This window comes from Corythoichthys intestinalis, chromosome 15, assembly GCF_030265065.1.
Source record: "Corythoichthys intestinalis isolate RoL2023-P3 chromosome 15, ASM3026506v1, whole genome shotgun sequence".
NCBI lineage: Eukaryota > Metazoa > Chordata > Actinopteri > Syngnathiformes > Syngnathidae > Corythoichthys > Corythoichthys intestinalis.
The window spans coordinates 4,245,816-4,263,594 of NC_080409.1; the positions used below are offsets into that span (position 1 = coordinate 4,245,816).

The 17,779-nt window shown below is 44.0% G+C and overlaps 1 protein-coding gene across 4 annotated transcripts in view; it reads right to left on the minus strand.

Moving 5' to 3' along the window:
• syne3 (spectrin repeat containing, nuclear envelope family member 3) overlaps positions 1 to 17,779 on the minus strand; it is a 139,044-nt gene that overhangs the window by 35,166 nt on the left and 86,099 nt on the right. For 3 of the 4 annotated variants that reach the window (XR_009067185.1, XM_057859868.1, XM_057859866.1), the window contains exon 11: positions 4,369 to 4,503. The exons of the other annotated variant lie outside the window; for it this stretch is intronic. Coding sequence is in view for 2 of the 3 variants with exons in the window: in XM_057859868.1 (XP_057715851.1) it covers positions 4,369 to 4,503 (135 nt within the window). In the remaining variant the exon portion in view is untranslated. The remainder of the gene's footprint in view (positions 1 to 4,368; positions 4,504 to 17,779) is intronic. 4 annotated transcript variants of the gene reach the window in all.

Genomic DNA, 17,779 nt, shown 5'->3' on the forward strand with positions numbered 1-17,779 from the left:
TGAAAGTATTTTTTTTTGTTTAGGATGTATATTTATTATTTTATTTACGAAAGGTGGTGGGTCTAACGTACCCGTTAGTGATGGAAATTTGCTTCTGATGGCTGCCCTGATTTTATTGTATTGAAGGAAATTGACCCCTTTGATCTGGAAATCTTGTAATATTTTTTCATATGACATGAATGTATTATCTTTAAACAAATGCTGTAACTGGTTTATTCCCGTATCATCCCATGTGCTGAAATAAATAGGAATTTTATTAACTCCAAAGTCTGGGTTGTGCCAGATTGGTGAGAATTTACACGGGGCTTGTTGTGATTGCGTAATTTCCATACCTCTCCACCAGGCTTTCAAGGTACATGCTATCATTGGGTTTTTGAAGCAGCTGTGGTGCTTAATACTAGAACTAATAAAGGGGAGGTTTGCCAATTGTATTTGGTTGCAGTCTGTTTGCTCTAATTCTAGCCATGACTGTTGTTCAGTGTTAAGGTATAACCACCTAATAAGATATCGTATTTGATTTGCTATATAATAGTGTTGGAAATTAGGGGCCTCTAGACCCCCCTCTGGTTTATTTCTTTGCAATTTGGCAAGGCTAATTCTGCTTTTCTTGTTTTTAAAGTAGAATTTTGTGACGGCTGAGTCTAGGTCTTGAAACCATTTTTGAGTGGGTTTAAAGGGGATCATTGAGAACAAATAGTTTATTTGTGGTAATACTTTCATTTTGACTGTTGCTATCCGGCCCAAAAGTGGGATGGGTAGATTATTCCAGTGTGTCAAATCTTCACATATTTTTGCTAGGAGGGGTGTATGGTTTAGTTTAGTTAATTCTGTAAGTTTTGGTGAAATGTTGATTCCAAGATACTTTATATTTCCTATTGGAATATTGTGATTTTGATTTGCAGGATTCCATGAGTTTGTTGATAAGGGCATTATAATTGATTTTGATTTGATTCACTTAAGCCAAAATCGTCCATATATTTCCTAATGGTTCTTGCAGTTTGTGACTGTTTAGTGAGTTTATAATTGGAGCTATCTATACTTGGATCAAGTGTAGTGTTAAAGTCCCCTCCTATAATAATTGTTGAGTTCACTGACATGTCACTCAGTTTACCAAAGATATTGTGGAAGAACTGTGTATCCTCGTTGTTTGGGGCATATATGTTCACTAATGTGAACAGTTTATTACTTATGGTAGCTTGTACTATTATGAATCTACCTTCCGGGTCTGCAATTGCACTATTTAATGTGTATGAGATTCTTTTATTTATTAATATTGATACTCCTCTTTGTCTGCTGTTATAGCTGGCTGAATACATCAAGTTAAAATTTGAGTGTTTAAGATATTTCTCTTCGGATTTGGCTAGATGTGATTCTTGCATGAAGAAGAAGTGTATTGAAGAATATTGAAGATACAATTAAAACACATTTAAAGTAACATTATAAAGTCTGTCAGAATTTTTTACACACACACGCACACAATAATTATGGAAAAAAAGAGGAGAAGGACAGGACTCAGACCAGCCATCTTCTGTAACAGGCTAGCCGCTAGTGCAACTGCCAAGACCCCAGTGAACATGGCTAACTCTTGAGTTGAAACGGCGAAATTCACATTCACTCGAAAGGCAAACTGAAATGTTTAAGCAGGTCCACTGCCTTCGCATGACCCATAAACTGAAACCTAAAGTATCTGGATGTAACTTGAGCCCCTATCACATACTCCAAAACAACGGGAATATCGCGGGACTTAACCGTGCAGCAGTTGTGTGTGAAAACTGCTTCCCATGTCAGTCGACACGGGAAGCAGTGTGCATGAAAGCAGGCGTTAAATTCCCGGGTCACGGCAGATGGCTGATGACTTAAATATCATAGCGGCGGCTGATGTAACTTCCTCCCTCTACGCAGTAAGAGGAAAAGCGGTAAACAAACATCGCAATTATAAACATAGCATGCTGGAAACAGCTAAATTAAACTGAAAACATGACCAAAATTAAAATTTCAATTATTACGTTGGGCCGGGCCAGGGTTCTTTCTCGCTAACTTTTTGAAATAACTATATATTAACGATGTATGAATGATAAACTAAGGAATACTTGTTGTAAAATAAATAATTTGGATAAAAAAAAAAGAAGGCACTGTATGGTCATTGCAGAGCCAGAGCGTGTCTATACGCACTTTTAATCTTCCCCTCTGCGAGTCCGCAAAACCGCATCTGTTTATTCATATTTTACAAACTTTTCCAGCGTTATTTTGTTGTGTAAATAAATTTATAATGATCATAAAAATATGTAGTCTATTTAAACATTAAGAAAATGTGCGTTTTTTTTCTGCCAACTGAGAATTCGTTATAAAAGACAGGCTTTTATGCAGACATCGTCACAAATGTTCGGGTCGGGCTGGACTTTTTAGGCCCGATTTTACCTCTATCTTAAAGTCTTGATTTGCTTAAATTGGCTGCAGTTACGAAGTCGGGAATGCTCCCTCCGGAGAAAAAAAAACACGATTTGACCAACATTATGGTTAACAAACTTTTCCAGCATTATTTCATTGTGTAAATGCATTTATAATGGTCATAAAAATATGTAGACTATTTACACATTAAGAAAATTTGCGTTTTTTTTTTCTGCCAACTGAAAATTCGTTACAAAAGACAGTTAAGACATCGGGAACGCTCCCTCTGGAACAAAACGCAATATGACCAACATTGTGACAGCCGATGCCGACCAAAAATGACGTAATATCCGAAACAGATCACCAATGGACTCATTTGAAGTATATGAATGGTGGTCTGTTTTGGTGTTCAGAATCCACAATACTTCTACCTGCAGGGTTTTCGTTCCCCCGACAAAGGGACGCATTCCCGATGTAGAGGTGGATGGATTCTACGTTTTACCGGTTGTGGTGGTTTGGCAAGCACGAGTTGCATTTCGATTTGTAGTGCAGTGCATAGTAAAAATTCTATGCGTCACCTTCGTTATGGATTTTAAAAAAAATTTTTAAACTTCGTCACGGATATAATTTAGGTTGCACTGAGATGTTCTTGAAAATTAAGACCACTGTGAAAAATTCCAGACTTACAACAGCTAATTTAATACTTTTAATACCTTTAATAATGGAAAACAAAATTCAATGCTTTTTTAATACTTTTAATAACCGGCGGGTACCCTGGATTCTTTGACACATTGACTATAAATGTGACCTCCCATAGCGGATTTCGCTTATAAAAGAGCCATCAAATTGTTTTTTTGGTTTTTTTTAAATCCAGGAAAATCAAGTACAGCCAGAATGCAAACTTTTCAAATAGATATTTGTTTTGGTACTTCTTGGAAAAATAAATGTTTTTTAAAAAATTCTTATTTGTCATGATATGAAACAATTTCCCCGCGGCACGTTGTCTGACTCCGATGCAGCCCACCACTAGCCTGGTACACCAGACTCACCGCTGTTCCAGCTATTGAGTCTGGCCACCATTCCCGCGGATACAATTTCCAGGGCGGAGCAAGCCACAGCAAACAGACAGCGGAGTGGACCAATCAGCGACGGGCAGGGCAGACGTCACGTTATTAAAGCGACGAGGGCAGGATGAGGGACTTGCGCGCGGCAGTAAACGTACGAGGAGAGCGGAGTTTATTCAACATGGCTAGCGCGGGACAGACTGTTGTCAATGACTCGTGTCGATGTCTTTTTGGTAATTTAAAACTGATTTTACCGTGGATTGGAACATATTCTCGGCTCTCCTGTTCAGCTTTGTTGTGGAGACGACTTCCGACGCGCAAGAGTGACGTTGCTCGTTAAGAGCACGTCACGCAAATAAAGGAATCTGATTTGTCAATTGATTTTGTACCTGCTCGAAAAGGCTGTTAATGGGATGGTTCCCAGACTATTTCTCTCAGTGTTTGAAAAATACAGGGAGAAAAGTCTGGCAGAGCCAGGCAAGCCCACCACCACCACAACTTCAAAAATCCTAGGGGAAAACCTAAATTTCTATTTTCTGACAAGGCATTTCGGATCTCTGCGTTGCTTCTTTCTTTTTAAAAGGAGGAGGATGCCACCTTTGAGATTGTGGTACAGCTGTTTCTGTGGAGATAATTATGGGAAGTGGCTTTTCTGTCTGCTGCACTGCAAAGAACTCTGTAGCACTAAACGTGTGGCTAAAGGTTGAGCTAATAAACATGCGTGACTAACAACACAAATGTGTGGTTAAAAGATTTTACACACTTAAGCAATGTTGGTTAAAAGGTTTCATGACCTAGCACCATCTATGCGTTGGCAGATATCAGCTAATGATTCCATTTCGAGGAAAATAATTCATTAAATCGTGTGATTACAACAGTTATCTTAAGTATGAAAAAAATTAGTACTTCTACCAACCCCAATTGTCTTGTGAAGATGTTTCCAGTCAGCATACAGCTTTTCAAACTGAGTTTGGTTGTTTTGACAGGATGATATTAGAGTTTCAAGAGCTATGATGTGGGCTTCACAGTCTTCAACATCCTTTTGGATCACCTTAGAAACAAAACAAAACAAAACAAAACCGTGTGAATATCTTTTTTTTTTTTTTTTTTAAATGAAAAGTGTCATCAATCCAAGTCAAAATTCTTGTAGGTTTCAAAAAGTGAAATTCACACTTGGAACAGAATTAGGCTAGGTTCATACTGCAGGTCTTAATGCAAAATTCCGATTTTTTGTCATGTCTGTTTATTTGGCGTGCCCGTTCAGACTGCCTTTGTCCATTGTGCCCATTCAAGTATTACGCATGTGCACGAATTCGCAGTCCGACATGCGCTGAGCAAACTGACCCGAATGCGCAGAAGTAGCAAAACAAATAATTATGCACTGTGCGTGCATGACGATGACGCACACACAACACAGGTATTGCGGGACCAGGACAATCTGATGTCAAGTGGGCTACTGGAACAAGACACAAGACGTAGGACGGCGAACAGGGTGTTAATGGAGTGCTACTACAGCAGCAACCCCTGCGAAAGGGGGTACATGCAGAGAATGTGGGAAGAATGGTTACTTCTAAATCCCACATCCACACTAACCAAGATCCCCCCAACATCGAGATTGGGTACTAAGCGCCAAGAGCAGCGGAAGAGAATGAGAGCGCAGCGGACCTGAGACAGAAGATCATGAAGTCCTGGGGGAACTCAACTACCTCCTGCCTGCCAAGGCTAACGAACAAAGTACCAGAAGTACCAGTCAGAATCTCTACTCGAGGATGTAAATACAGCACTGCTGAACACCCCCACTGTAAACATCACTGAGACCAATCAGCTGATATATGCAGCAGCATCAGTCATCCTAGAGTCACTTGGCTAAAAGATAAACAGCGCCAGTAACCGGAAGGAGCCTCCATGGAAACGAAGGCTAAAGGCAAAAATCACGGCAACACGGAGAGAAGTTAGCCTCCTAACAGAGCTGAGCAAAGGCATGAAACCTAAGAAGGAACTGCCCACGAAATATAGCAAGCTGTCCACAGCTGTGGCACTGGAGACTGCTAAGCTAGCCGCCTAAAGAGGTACACAGGAGAAGTTGAGGCCAGGAGAATAAACACTAAGTTCTCCAATAATCCAGCTAAGGTCTACTCTCAGTGGCAGGGTAGCAAGACCACAGCAGATCCACCCAGGGCTGAGACTGAACGATACTGGAAGAGTATCTGGGAAAAAGAGGCGTCTCACAACACTTACGCCCAATGGCTGGCAGACCTGCAGTCAGAACATCTTAACATACCAGAACAAGACCCAGTAGTCATCACAACAGCAGACATTCAGACAAGACTGTCCAAAATGAAGAACTGGACAGCTCCAGGGCCCAACAAGATTCATGCCTATTGGCTTAAGAAGCCTACTGCACTCCATGAACGCCTCCTCTGCACTTGAGCAAATCATTAATAGTGAACTAAAGAAAATAGATACATGGTTCAAATGTAATAAACTCTCTCTAAATATCAATAAAACAAATTACATTGAATTTCGCTCCTATAAAAAACAGCCCATCAAACAAATTTGTTTAAACATAAATGGAGAAACCATTAAAAGAGTCTGCTCTACAAAATTCCTGGGGATCCATATTGATGAGTACCTTAATTTTAAAAAACATCGATGAGCTCACAAATAAACTGTTGAAATATGCCGCTCTGTTTTTTAAACTGCAACATTATATCCCACTATCTGCACTTCTCACCCTGTATAAATCTTTATTTGAACCACATCTACAATATTGTAATATCATATGGTGCAACACATTTCAAACCTATCTAAAAAAGCTTGAAACACTGCAGAAAAAAAGTCATACGTGCCATAACATGGTCCGGGTTAAATTAATATTTCACCATCACCACCTTCTGAAGCTGAAAGACCACAACTACTTTCAAAATGCTTGCACAATGTATCAGGTCATCCATAAACTAAACCATAAATTAAGTGATCTCATCCCAATCTATTACTCCTCAGCACACATATACTACCAGAAGAAAAAATCACATCACAGGAAAAAACAGAAGGCTAAAGTCTACAAGCTTTGGCATTGTGTGCAGAGGACCACAGATCTGGAATGAACTGGACGAAACACTTAAAATGTCACACTCCATCTCTATTTTTAAGAAAAAACTGAAAACTCATCTCCTTGCAATGTATGCTTAATATGCTGTCTTTGAATAACATTCCGAAGGTATCACATGTCAAATCCGATGTAATCAGAATTTTGAAATTTCCCATAATTAATTGTATGTATGTGTATGGATGTGTGTATGTATGTGTTTTTTGACTGGGCCCCTACTAAAAGCTTTAAATAGCTTATTCGGAGTGTCCCTTTCATGCATCTTGTCAGATGAACTGCTTGTATATATGACCATGTTCTTGTGTGTACCATGATACGATGTGTGAATAAACTAAACTAAACTAAACTAAACTAAACTAAACTAAACTAAACTAAACTAAACTAAACTAAACGCCTAGCAGGACTACTGAACCAGTTGTTGAAGTTGGGGACCCACCCAGAGTGGCTAACCCAAGGTCGGACAGTCCTCATCATGAAGGACCCCCAGAAGGGAACAGTACCATCCAACTACCGGCCTATCACCTGCCTCAGCACCACATGGAAGCTCCTATCAGGCATCATCACAGCTAAAATGAGCAGGCACATAAAGCAATGCATGCACAGGGCACAGAAGGGGATTGGCAATAACACCAGGGGAGCCAAGCACCAGCTACTGGTGGACAGGGCAGTCGCCAGAGACTGCAAGGCCAGGAGCACCAACCTGTGCACTGCCTGGATCGACAACAAGAAAGCCTATGACTCAATGCCACACACATGAATACTGGAATGCTTGAAGCTGAATAACATCAACAGGACACTAAGGACCTTCCTCCAGAACTCAATGGGGCTGTGGAAGACAACTCTATAAGCCAACTCAAAGCCAGTTGCACATGTGAGGATCAAATGCGGTATCTACCAAGGAGATTCTCTGTCACCCCTGCTGTTCTGCATAGGCCAAAACCCCTTCAGCCAGATCATCACCAAGAGTGGTTTCGGGTACTGGTTCCAAAGTGGAACAACCATCAGTCACCTCCTCTACATGGAAGATATCAAGCAGTATGCCAAGAACGAGCGTGATATCGACTCCGATTCACATCACGAGAATATACAGCAATGACATGTCATTCGGACTAGATAAGTGTGGGCGAATGGTATCCAGAAGAGGGAAGATGACCTCAACTGAAGGGGCTGAACTACAGTACCTGAAGGCAACATAACAGATGTGCAGGACAGCTACAAATACCTGGGGATCCCACAGGCAAATGGAAACCATGAGGAAGCAACTAGGAGGTCTGCCACAACCAAATACTTAAAGAGGGTGAGGCAGGTCCTCAAGAGTCAGCTGAATGGCAAGAATAAGATCCAGGCCATTAACAGCCACGCCCTACCAGTAATCAGATACCCTGCCGGCATCGTATCCTGGCCGCTGAAAGAGATGCAAGCTACCGACATCAAGACAGGAAGCTCCTTACAATGCACGGAGGGTTTCACCCTAAGTCCAGCATCCTGAGGCTCTACACAAAGCGGAAAGAGGGAGGCCGAGGACTAGTGAGCATCAGAGCCACTATCCAGAAGGAAACTACATCCCTCCATGAGTACATCATGAAAATTGCCCCCAGTGATGACCTGCTCGGTGAATACCTCAGGCAACAGGAGCTTAGTAAGGAGGAGGACCCTGAGGAGATATCATGGAAGGACAAGCCCCTGCATGGTATGTACCACCGACAAATTGAGGTGGTAGCTGACATGGAGAAAACATACCAGTGGCTGGAAAAGGCCGGACTGAAGGACAGCACGGAGGCACTGATCATGGCAGCACAAGAACAGACCCTAAACACAAGATCAACAGAGGCAGGGGTCTATCACACCAGACAGGACCCCAGGTGCAGGCTATGCAAAGAGGCCCTTGAGACAGTCCAGTACAACACAGCAGGGTGTAAGATGCTGGCAGGCAAGGCATATATGGAACGACATAACTAGGTAGCAGGCATAGTGTAAAGGAACATCTGTGCCGAGTACAGACTGGAGACCACGGAGTCAAGGTGGGCGACACCTCCAAAGGTGGTCGAGAAAAACCGAGCCAAAATCCTGTGGGACTTCCAGATCCAGACAGACAAACTGGTGATGGCCAACCAACCTCACATAGTGGTGTTGGATAAACATCATAAGACAGCAGTAGTGATAGATGTAGCAATCCCAAGCGATAGCAACATCTTGAAAAAAGAACACGAAAAGCTGGAGAAATATCAAGGGTTGAAGGAAGAGTTGGAGAAAATGTGGAGAGTGAAGGCAACAGTGGTGCCAGTAGTGATCGGGACACTAGGGGCAGGAACCCCCAAGCTGGGTGCATGGCTCCAACAGATACCAGGAACAACGACCGACATCTCCCTTCAGAAGAGCGCAATCCTAGGGACAGCTAAGATCCTGCGCAGAACCCTCAACCTCCCAGGCCTCTGGTAGAGGACCCGAGCTTAAGAGGAGAGACCATACCGCCCGGATGGGTGAGACGTTTTTTTTTTTTTTTTTTTTTTTTAAATATGTATAGGGTTTTTTTTATTTTTTTTTTACTAATTTAGCAATGACATTTATGGTGACACTTATTAATTCACAAAAACATTTTGGAACACTTCAATTCTTTATTAAAGTACAAATAAACATGTAAATAACCATGTAAATCACAAATAAACAATGAGGTCAAATGCTGATAGAATTAACTAGTGAAAAAGATGGAACGTAAACAGATTCAGAACACTGAGTTCACCTTTCCAACATGATTCAAAACAATTCTTAAAAAAATATCTAGCATTAATATTATAGTATACATCCATATATAATAGACTTATAATAATCATAATAATGAAAAAAAAAAAAAAGATTTTTCATTAAGGGTGTCATTTTAAAGCTATTCTTAGTGTAGAATCTGAATTCTGAAGTATGGGTGATTAACTCCAGAAATCCCTATTTAAATTATGAACATGACGTACTTTTATTTTGTGATTTTCCCCGTAAGTACGTTCGCTAAACCACTAACCGTAAGCTTTATGTCAGGGGTGCCCAAGTCCGGTCCTCAAGAGCCCCTATCCAGCTTGTTTTCCATGTCTCCCTTCTTGAACACACCTGAATCAAATGATCAGCTCATCAGCAAGCTCTCCAGGAGCCTGATAATGATCCTGATTATTTGGGTCAGGTGTGTTGGAGGAGGGAGAAATGGAAAACAAGCTGGATAGGGGCTCTCGAGGACTGGACTTGAGCACCCCTGCTTTACACTCTGCAAAAAAAGCATTTGTTGTCATTGCATGTGGTGTCAGTATTTTTTTTCATCTTTTCATTTGCAAAGGCTTTTAACCGGCGATTTTTCATATTTGAGGTGTCACCTTTTGACCGCAAGTTTGCGTTTTGTAGAAGACTGCCAATGATTTATAGCGGGCTGAAGTAGGTCGTCTTTTTTCCCCATTAGCCTCAGTGTAGCAATGCTAACATTTACAGCAGGGGACCCCAAACTTTTTCCTGTGAGGGCCACATAACTTTTCCCTTCTCTGATGAAGGGCCGGGGTCAGTTTGTAACAGAAAAGGTGTGACGATTGCAGGAGTACCTAAATGTAAAAATGTACTGTTTTTCAGAAAGACACAATCAAATAACCTTCTCTGGATTCTTCATGGAACAAAAGTAAATACAATAAAAATAAAAATAATAATAACATAATATATTATAATATAATAAATAATAATAACACTATAAATTAAATAGATAATAACCAAATAACCCTCTCTGGTTTCTTCACAGAAAAAAGGCAGGAAATAAATAACACCATTGGAAAAAAAAAAATTCAGGGGGCCGGACCAAATGTGGATGCGGGCCATATATTCGGCGCGGGCCATAGTTTGGGGACCCCTGATTTACAGTGTTTAATATAGATGTGTTTCTTTTAGAGCTGAAACGAATACTCGAGCAACTCGAGTAACTTGAGTTTAAAAACTGATCCAAATAATTTTATTCACCTCGAGTAATCGTTTATTTTGACAGCTCTAAGCATCACGTTTTGCTCAGACTACTTTTAATGTGGGACAACGCGCTGATGTCACGTGCGTAGAAGAAGCACAAAAAAAACAAAAAAAAATTACTGCAGCTGACAGCCGCTACAAACGACGCCGACGTTGCTAAATACTAGCCCGCACGATGCTACGTTGGTAGCAGGTAGCGTCTGATGCGTCTCATAGAGATCACATGTGTGTTGAACTGGATGCGAAATGACAGACTCGGCCGCGTCTGGGCAGCGTTAGTAAACAGCCGCCATCTTAAAGCAGTAGAGCGCTAAGCGCTAATAAATAAGATTAACGTTGCTGTCACAAGCTCAAATAACGTTAGCCCTGCGGAAGGCTAGGTTTCTATTAATTATGACCACTGTCGATGCGTGGCTAACGTGTCTTACATACAGGCTTTAACATAAGATAGCGTTGTGGAGTGATGACGATGTAAAATAAAAACTTAATAATGCTAACTATCAATTTCTAGTCATTGCTGGATAAAACACCAAGTAGCACTGGTCCCTAATGTGCTCCAATACAGCCTGTATCATACATTTATTTTGAACACTGCAAAAACTCAAAATCCTATCAGGACTTACAATTTAGACTAACTTAAAACTTAACCAGAACTTAAAAATAGCTTGACACAAATAGAAATTCAATTGAAACACGTGGTAAAAATCCTAACTTTTAAGTGATGTGTGTTATCAAGCGTAACGGCATTTTTAGGCAAGATATATATATTTTTAATAAGATCTAAAAGTTGTTTGAGTGAAAGCAGTGAATGAGTCTTTTTTTTTTATTCTAGTTACATCTGAGATGCAATTGTTGGCTGTTTTCAACAATATACATCGAAAATAAAGACATTGATTGACTGATAATGGTTCAAGATTAGATGAAAAGTCTTGTTTTCTCATGTATTTTTATAATTGCTCTTCACCTAAAATTATAGTTGTTTTATCCGATTACTCGATTAATCGATAGAATTTTCAGTCGATTACTCGATAACTAAAATATTTGATAGCTGCAGCCCTAGTTTCCTTATTTTGTATGTCTGAATTTTAATTCTATGGTGTGTTGATGACCAATAAACATCTGTTAAAGGAAATGGAGTCTCATATGCCATCAACACCCAAGTACAAATGTATGTTCGCTCGCACGCACGCACGTGGCAATAAAACGCAGCCATGAAAATTACCGCCCTCATTTTTATTTACCGTGCGATCAATGGACTTATTGCATACTCCGACAGGCTTAGCAGCTTCAATAAGACATGTCGTTAGTTAGTTAGATGGACTTACGATCTGCCAGCTTGTTGTCTCCAGTCATCTTCAAAAATTACAACTTGCTGACGGCGCTTTAAGTGTTCACGGCCGACGTGCAGCCGACCTTGGCATTGAAGAGACAGGACAACAGTGTACCCTTCTTTGTTTGGTTGAAATAAGTCAATGTTTTGGCCACTCTGGTGCGCTTTTTTTGGCCTTGTACCGCTTTCCCTGCTTGGATACCGGCGTCCGACATTCTCAACTTTCGACACATATATATTTTTTTAACCCTTCATAAACAGTTGAAGGGATGTTGTACTCGTCGACGCATTTACGTCATCGATGACGTCAACTACATCGAATAGCAGCTCAAATACGAAAGTCACCCAGATCGGATTTGAAATGGTCCACTTCTATGTGACTTGTCATGTTAAGACCGTCAAGTTAATGCCTCACTCGAGTCGGAAAAACACGAAGCAATCTGATTTGTGCATTAAGACCTGCGCTCTGAACCTAGCCTTAGAGCCAATTTCGAGGCAAATTTCCTGGCCAATGTCACTAAAAATATCACTCCCAAAATGCCAGAAAATTTTACAGGCAATGCAGGGCAATTTAAAGGAATCCTCGGACTTAAAGACTAGCTACAGCTAGCTATATTATAGCTATTATAGCTAGCTATAAGCTGCCACAATTGTTCTCTTTTACTAAAATATATTATTATATACTAGTATATCTTCTCCGTGAGCCGTCACCTTATCGTGGTGGGGAAGTTTGAGTGCCCTAATGACCCTAGGAGCTATGCTGTCGGGGGCTTTTGCCCCTGCTAGTGTTTCACATGACAGATTGGTCCTAGGCGAAGGGTCAGACAAAGAACGGTTCAAAAGACCCTGATGGAATGTAAAAACAGGAGTACGTGTACCCGGCCCGGAGGAGTACCGGGGCTCCGCCCTGGAGCCAGGCCTGGGGTTGGGGCCCGTGTGCGAGCGCCTGGTGGTCGGGCCTTCGCCCATGGGGCCCGGCCGGGCACCGCCTGAACCGGATACATGGGCTCGTCGTCCCGTGGACCCACCACCCACAGGTTGAATCCACAGGGTCCGGTGCTATGTGGATCGGGTAGCAGACCAAGGCAGGGACCTTGGCGGTCTGATCCCCGGTTGTGGAAACTGGCATTTGGAAAATGGAACGTCACCTCTCTGGCGGGGAAGGAGCGGGAGCTTATTGAAGAGGTTGAGCGATTCCGGCTAGATATAGTCGGCCTCACCTCAACACATACAGTAGCTCTGGCTTTGGAACCCAGGTCCTTGAGAGGGCAGTGTTTCCCACAGGATTTTAGGAGACTGTGGTGGGAGGGTCTCTGACCATAGGATTTTTTTAAACTGTGGTGGTGGGCTGCATCGGAGTCGGATAGCCACACCATGTCGTGCCACGGCAAATTTTTTTTTTTTTTTTCCATTATTTTTTTCCCCCAAGAAGAACCATAACAAAGATATATTTGAAATATTTCATTAGCTAGGCTAATGTTCTCGCTCTCAGCTACGGTACATGTATGTGAAATGCGTTACAGCTACGTTACCCTATGTAATAATGCGACTTTTTTTCTCGTAGCAATAGTACGACTTACATCTCGTAGTGACTCAGGGTTGGCAACCCAAACTGTTGAAAGAGCCATATTTGACCCCCCCCTCCAAAAAAAACTGATACAGTATGTCTGGAGCAGCAAAAAATTAAAAGCCTTGTACAAGCCTTATAATTATCAATACTAGCTATATTAGCCTACTATAAAAATGAATAAGTTGGCTAGAAATACATAATTAGCCTTCATGATTAAATGTTTATTTTCCCTGCAGTGGATCCTATAGCGCACCACGTGACTACTCTGTTGTACGATGACACCACAAGTTTAACTTCATTACAATATTAATGAATTGAAAGAATGTTTGTATCATGTTTGTCCTCCTAGAAATCCTATTAAAACAAAAAATATATTTCCCTCCCCCATCTTTTTCCATTAAAAAAAAAAAAAAAAAAAAGCTCCGAAGCAGCACTAAAGAGCCGCATGCGGCCCAAGAGCCGCGGGTTTCAGTCCGCCGTCGTAGCCCTCCTTTTTCCTTTTTATTTGACCCTCATAAGTACTACAGTACCACAACAATAACAGTCCTTCTGTCAACTGACCCATTTACAGGACTGGGGGAATTCTAATGGCCGTGTAAAGTTTTTCTTGATTCGGTGAGAAGGTGAATAGTTTTTTCCCCGTTGTTCGTCAACTAAATTTCCACACAAACGCACATCGAGGTACCATTAACTTAGCAAGAAGAGGTATGAGAGTCATTTTTCGAGTGTCCCAGAGCTCGCGAAATTGGGGGGGTGAGGGGGGGGGGGGCGCATTTATCCAACTTTCGTCTGAAGTTGGCGCGTCGGTGTTGTGCCGAAAAATAGCCACTCCACGCGAAATGTCCCCCCGACGGGAGCGCCCACACGTCACTCGTACAAACAGCCTTTTCTTACCAATCGATGGACATGGAAACGACGTTCTTGTACCGTGAATATGTATCATTTTACTCTGCTTGAACTAATAAATACTTTACTGTGACCAACGCTCTGAAAATAGAGCAAGGCTTTATTTTGGGCCCCGCCTCTCTGCGCAAGTTCAATCAAAGTTTGCTTTCCGTCCAAGACGGCCGTCCACCGCTCACTTTCGCCGAAAAGTCCGATCCAAACTATTGTAATGCCCCGGATATGGGGAAGAAGGAGAGAAGTCTGTATTTGCTTACCCACTTGATTGTGGTAACAATAATAAAGAAAAACAATAACAAAATAACAGCGGGCTGCTACGACATGCGACCGCTATCTCTCGCTATCTCGCTCGTTCTCCCATTCTTCCTACTCGTTCCTCTTGCGTCTCTTAAATGAATAAATAAATAAATAAAATACTACTCTAAAATGCTGCTCTCACTCGCGCGGGTAGTAGAGTGGAGTGGACTACAGCTGTGTAATCGGCTGACTGACGCATCTGATTAGTATGTTTTTTTTTTTTTTTTTCGGCGGGGGGGGGGCGCAAACGAGACTGTGGCGGGCCGCCACAGTCTCTTTCATTGGTGGGAAACACTGGAGGGGTTGGACATTCTCCTTTTCTGGAGTTGCTCCGGGGGGGAGGCGGAAGGCTGGGGTGGGTCTTTTGATAGCCCCATGGCTCTCTGCCTCTGTATTGGAGTTTACCCCAGTGGACGAAAGGGTCGCTTCCCTGCGCCTTAGGGTTGGGGAACGGGTTCTCACTATTATCAGTGCATATGCACTGAATGGTAGTGCAGATTACCCGCCCTTTTTGGAGTCTCTTGGAAGGGCACTGGAAAGTGCCCCGAGAGGGGACTCCATTGTCCTACTGGGGGACTTCAACGCCCACGTGGGCAATGACAGTGTGACCTGGAGAGGAGTGGTTGGGAGGAACGGCCTGCCTGATCTGAACCCGAGTGGTGTTCAGTTGTTGGACTTCTGTGCTACCTACAGTTTGGCCATAACGAACACCATGTTCGAACATAAGGATGTTCATCGGTGCACATGGCACCAGGACACCTTAGGCCGCCGGTCGATGATCGATTTTGTAGTCGTATCATCAGACCTGCGGCCTTATGTTCTGGACACTCGGGTGAAGAGAGGAGCAGAGCTGTCAACTGACCACCACCTGGTGGTGAGTTGGATCAGATGGCAGGGGAAGAGGCCACGCAGACCTGGTAGGCCTAAACGAATAGTGAGGGTCTGCTGGGAACGCTTGGCGGAGGAACCTATCAGACTGATTTTCAACTCGCACCTCCGGCAGAGCTTTGACCACGTTTCGGGGGCAGTGGGGGACATTGAGTCTGAATGGGCTTTGTTTCGCTCTGCCATTGTCAAGGCGGCTGCTGAGAGCTGTGGCCGCAAGGTAGCTGGGACCAGTCGTGGTGGTAACCCTCGAACCAGATGGTGGACACCGGAGGTGAGGGGGGCCATTAAGCTGAAGAAGGAGGCATACATGGCATGGTTGGCCTGTGGGTCTCCTGAGACAGCTGACTGGTACCGGCGGCCAAGCGGAGTGCAGCTTTGGCAGTCGCCGAGGCAAAAACTCGGACGTGGGAGGAGTTCGGTGAGGCTATGGAGGAAGACTATCGATCGGCTCCAAAAAGGTTCTGGCAAACCGTCCGACGCCTCGGGGGGGAAGGCGGCATCTTGCCCACACTGTTTACAGTGGGGGCGGGGAGTTACTAACTTCAACTGAGGACATAGTCGGGCGGTGGAAGGAATACTTTGAGGACCTCCTTAATCCCACTAACACGCATTCCATGGAGGAAACGGAGCCGAGGGACCTAGGGTTGGTCGGGTCAATCACTGGGGCAGAATTTGCCAAGGTAGTGCAATTACTACACGGCGGCGGAGCTCCAGGGATTGATGAAGTCCGCCCTGGGTATCTCAAGGCTTTGGATGTTGCAGGGCTGTCTTGGTTGACGCGCCTGTGCAACATTGCGTGGTCATCGGGGGCAGTGCCTTTGGAATGGCAAACCGGGGTGGTGGTCCCTATCTTTAAGAAAGGCGACCAGAGGGTGTGTTCCAACTATCGGGGGATCACACTCCTCAGCCTCCCCGGGAAAGTCTACGCCAGGGTACTGGAAAGGAGGGTCCGGTCGATAGTTGAACCTCAGATCGAGGAGGAACAATGTGGTTTTCGTCCTGGCCGTGGAACCACGGACCAGCTCTTTACCCTCGCGAGGGTGCTTGAGGGGGCATGGGAGTTCGCCAATTCAGTCCACATGTGTTTTGTGGATTTGACCGTGTCCCCAGGGGCACCCTGTGGGGGGTACTCCGGGAGTATGGGGTGGATGGCCCTCTGCTAGGGGCCATCCAGTCCCTCTACCACAGGAGTATGAGTCTGGTCCGTGTGGCCGGCAATAAATCGGACCAGTTCCCGGTGAGAGTTGGACTCCGCCAGGGCTGCCCTTTGTCACCGGTTCTGTTCGTGACTTTCATGGACAGAATTTCTAGGCGCAGCCGGGTGGTGGAGGGGGTCGAGTTCGGTGGTGGGAGGATCTCATCTCTGCTTTTTGCGGATGATGTGGTCCTTCTGGCTCCATCAAACAGCGACCTCCAGCTCTCGCTGGAACAGTTCGCAGCCGAGTGTGAAGCGGCTGGGATGAGAATCAGCACCTCCAAGTCTGAGGCCATGGTTCTCAGCCGGAAAAGGGTGGATTGCTCGCTCCAGGTCGGGGGTGAGTTCCTGCCCCAGGTGGAGGAGTTTAAGTATCTCGGGATCTTGTTCACGAGTGAGGGTAGGTCGGAACGTGAGATTGACAGGCGAATTGGGGCAGCATCAGCAGTGTTGCGGGCGCTTAACCAGTCTCTCGTGGTGAAGAGGGAGCTGAGCCGGAAGGCGAAGCTCTCGATTTACCGGTCAATCTACATTCCTACCCTCACCTATGGCCATGAAATTTGGGTAATGACCGAAAGAACAAGATTGCGGATACAAGCGGCTGAAATGAGTTTCCTTCGGAGAGTGGCCGGGCTCAGCCTTCGAGATAGGGTTAGGAGCTCGGTCATCCGGGAGGGACTCGGAGTAGAGCCGCTGCTCCTTCATGTCGAGAGGAGCCAGTTGAGGTGGTTTGGACATCCGGTTAGGATGCCCCCTGGACGCCTCCCTCGGGAGGTGTTTCAGGCATGTCCAACTGGGAGGAGACCCCGGGGCCGACCCAGGACACGCTGGAAGGATTTTATCTCTCGGCTTGCCTGGGAACGCCTTGGGATTCTCCCAGATGAGCTGGTGGAAGTGGCTGGGGAGAGGGCTGTCTGGGCCTCTTTGCTGAGGCTGCTGCCCCCGCGACCCGGATTCGGATAAGCGGGAGACGACGAATACGAATACGAATACTAGCATATATTAGAAACACATATATTATTGCAATTGTTTTAAAAATCTATAATAGTTAGTA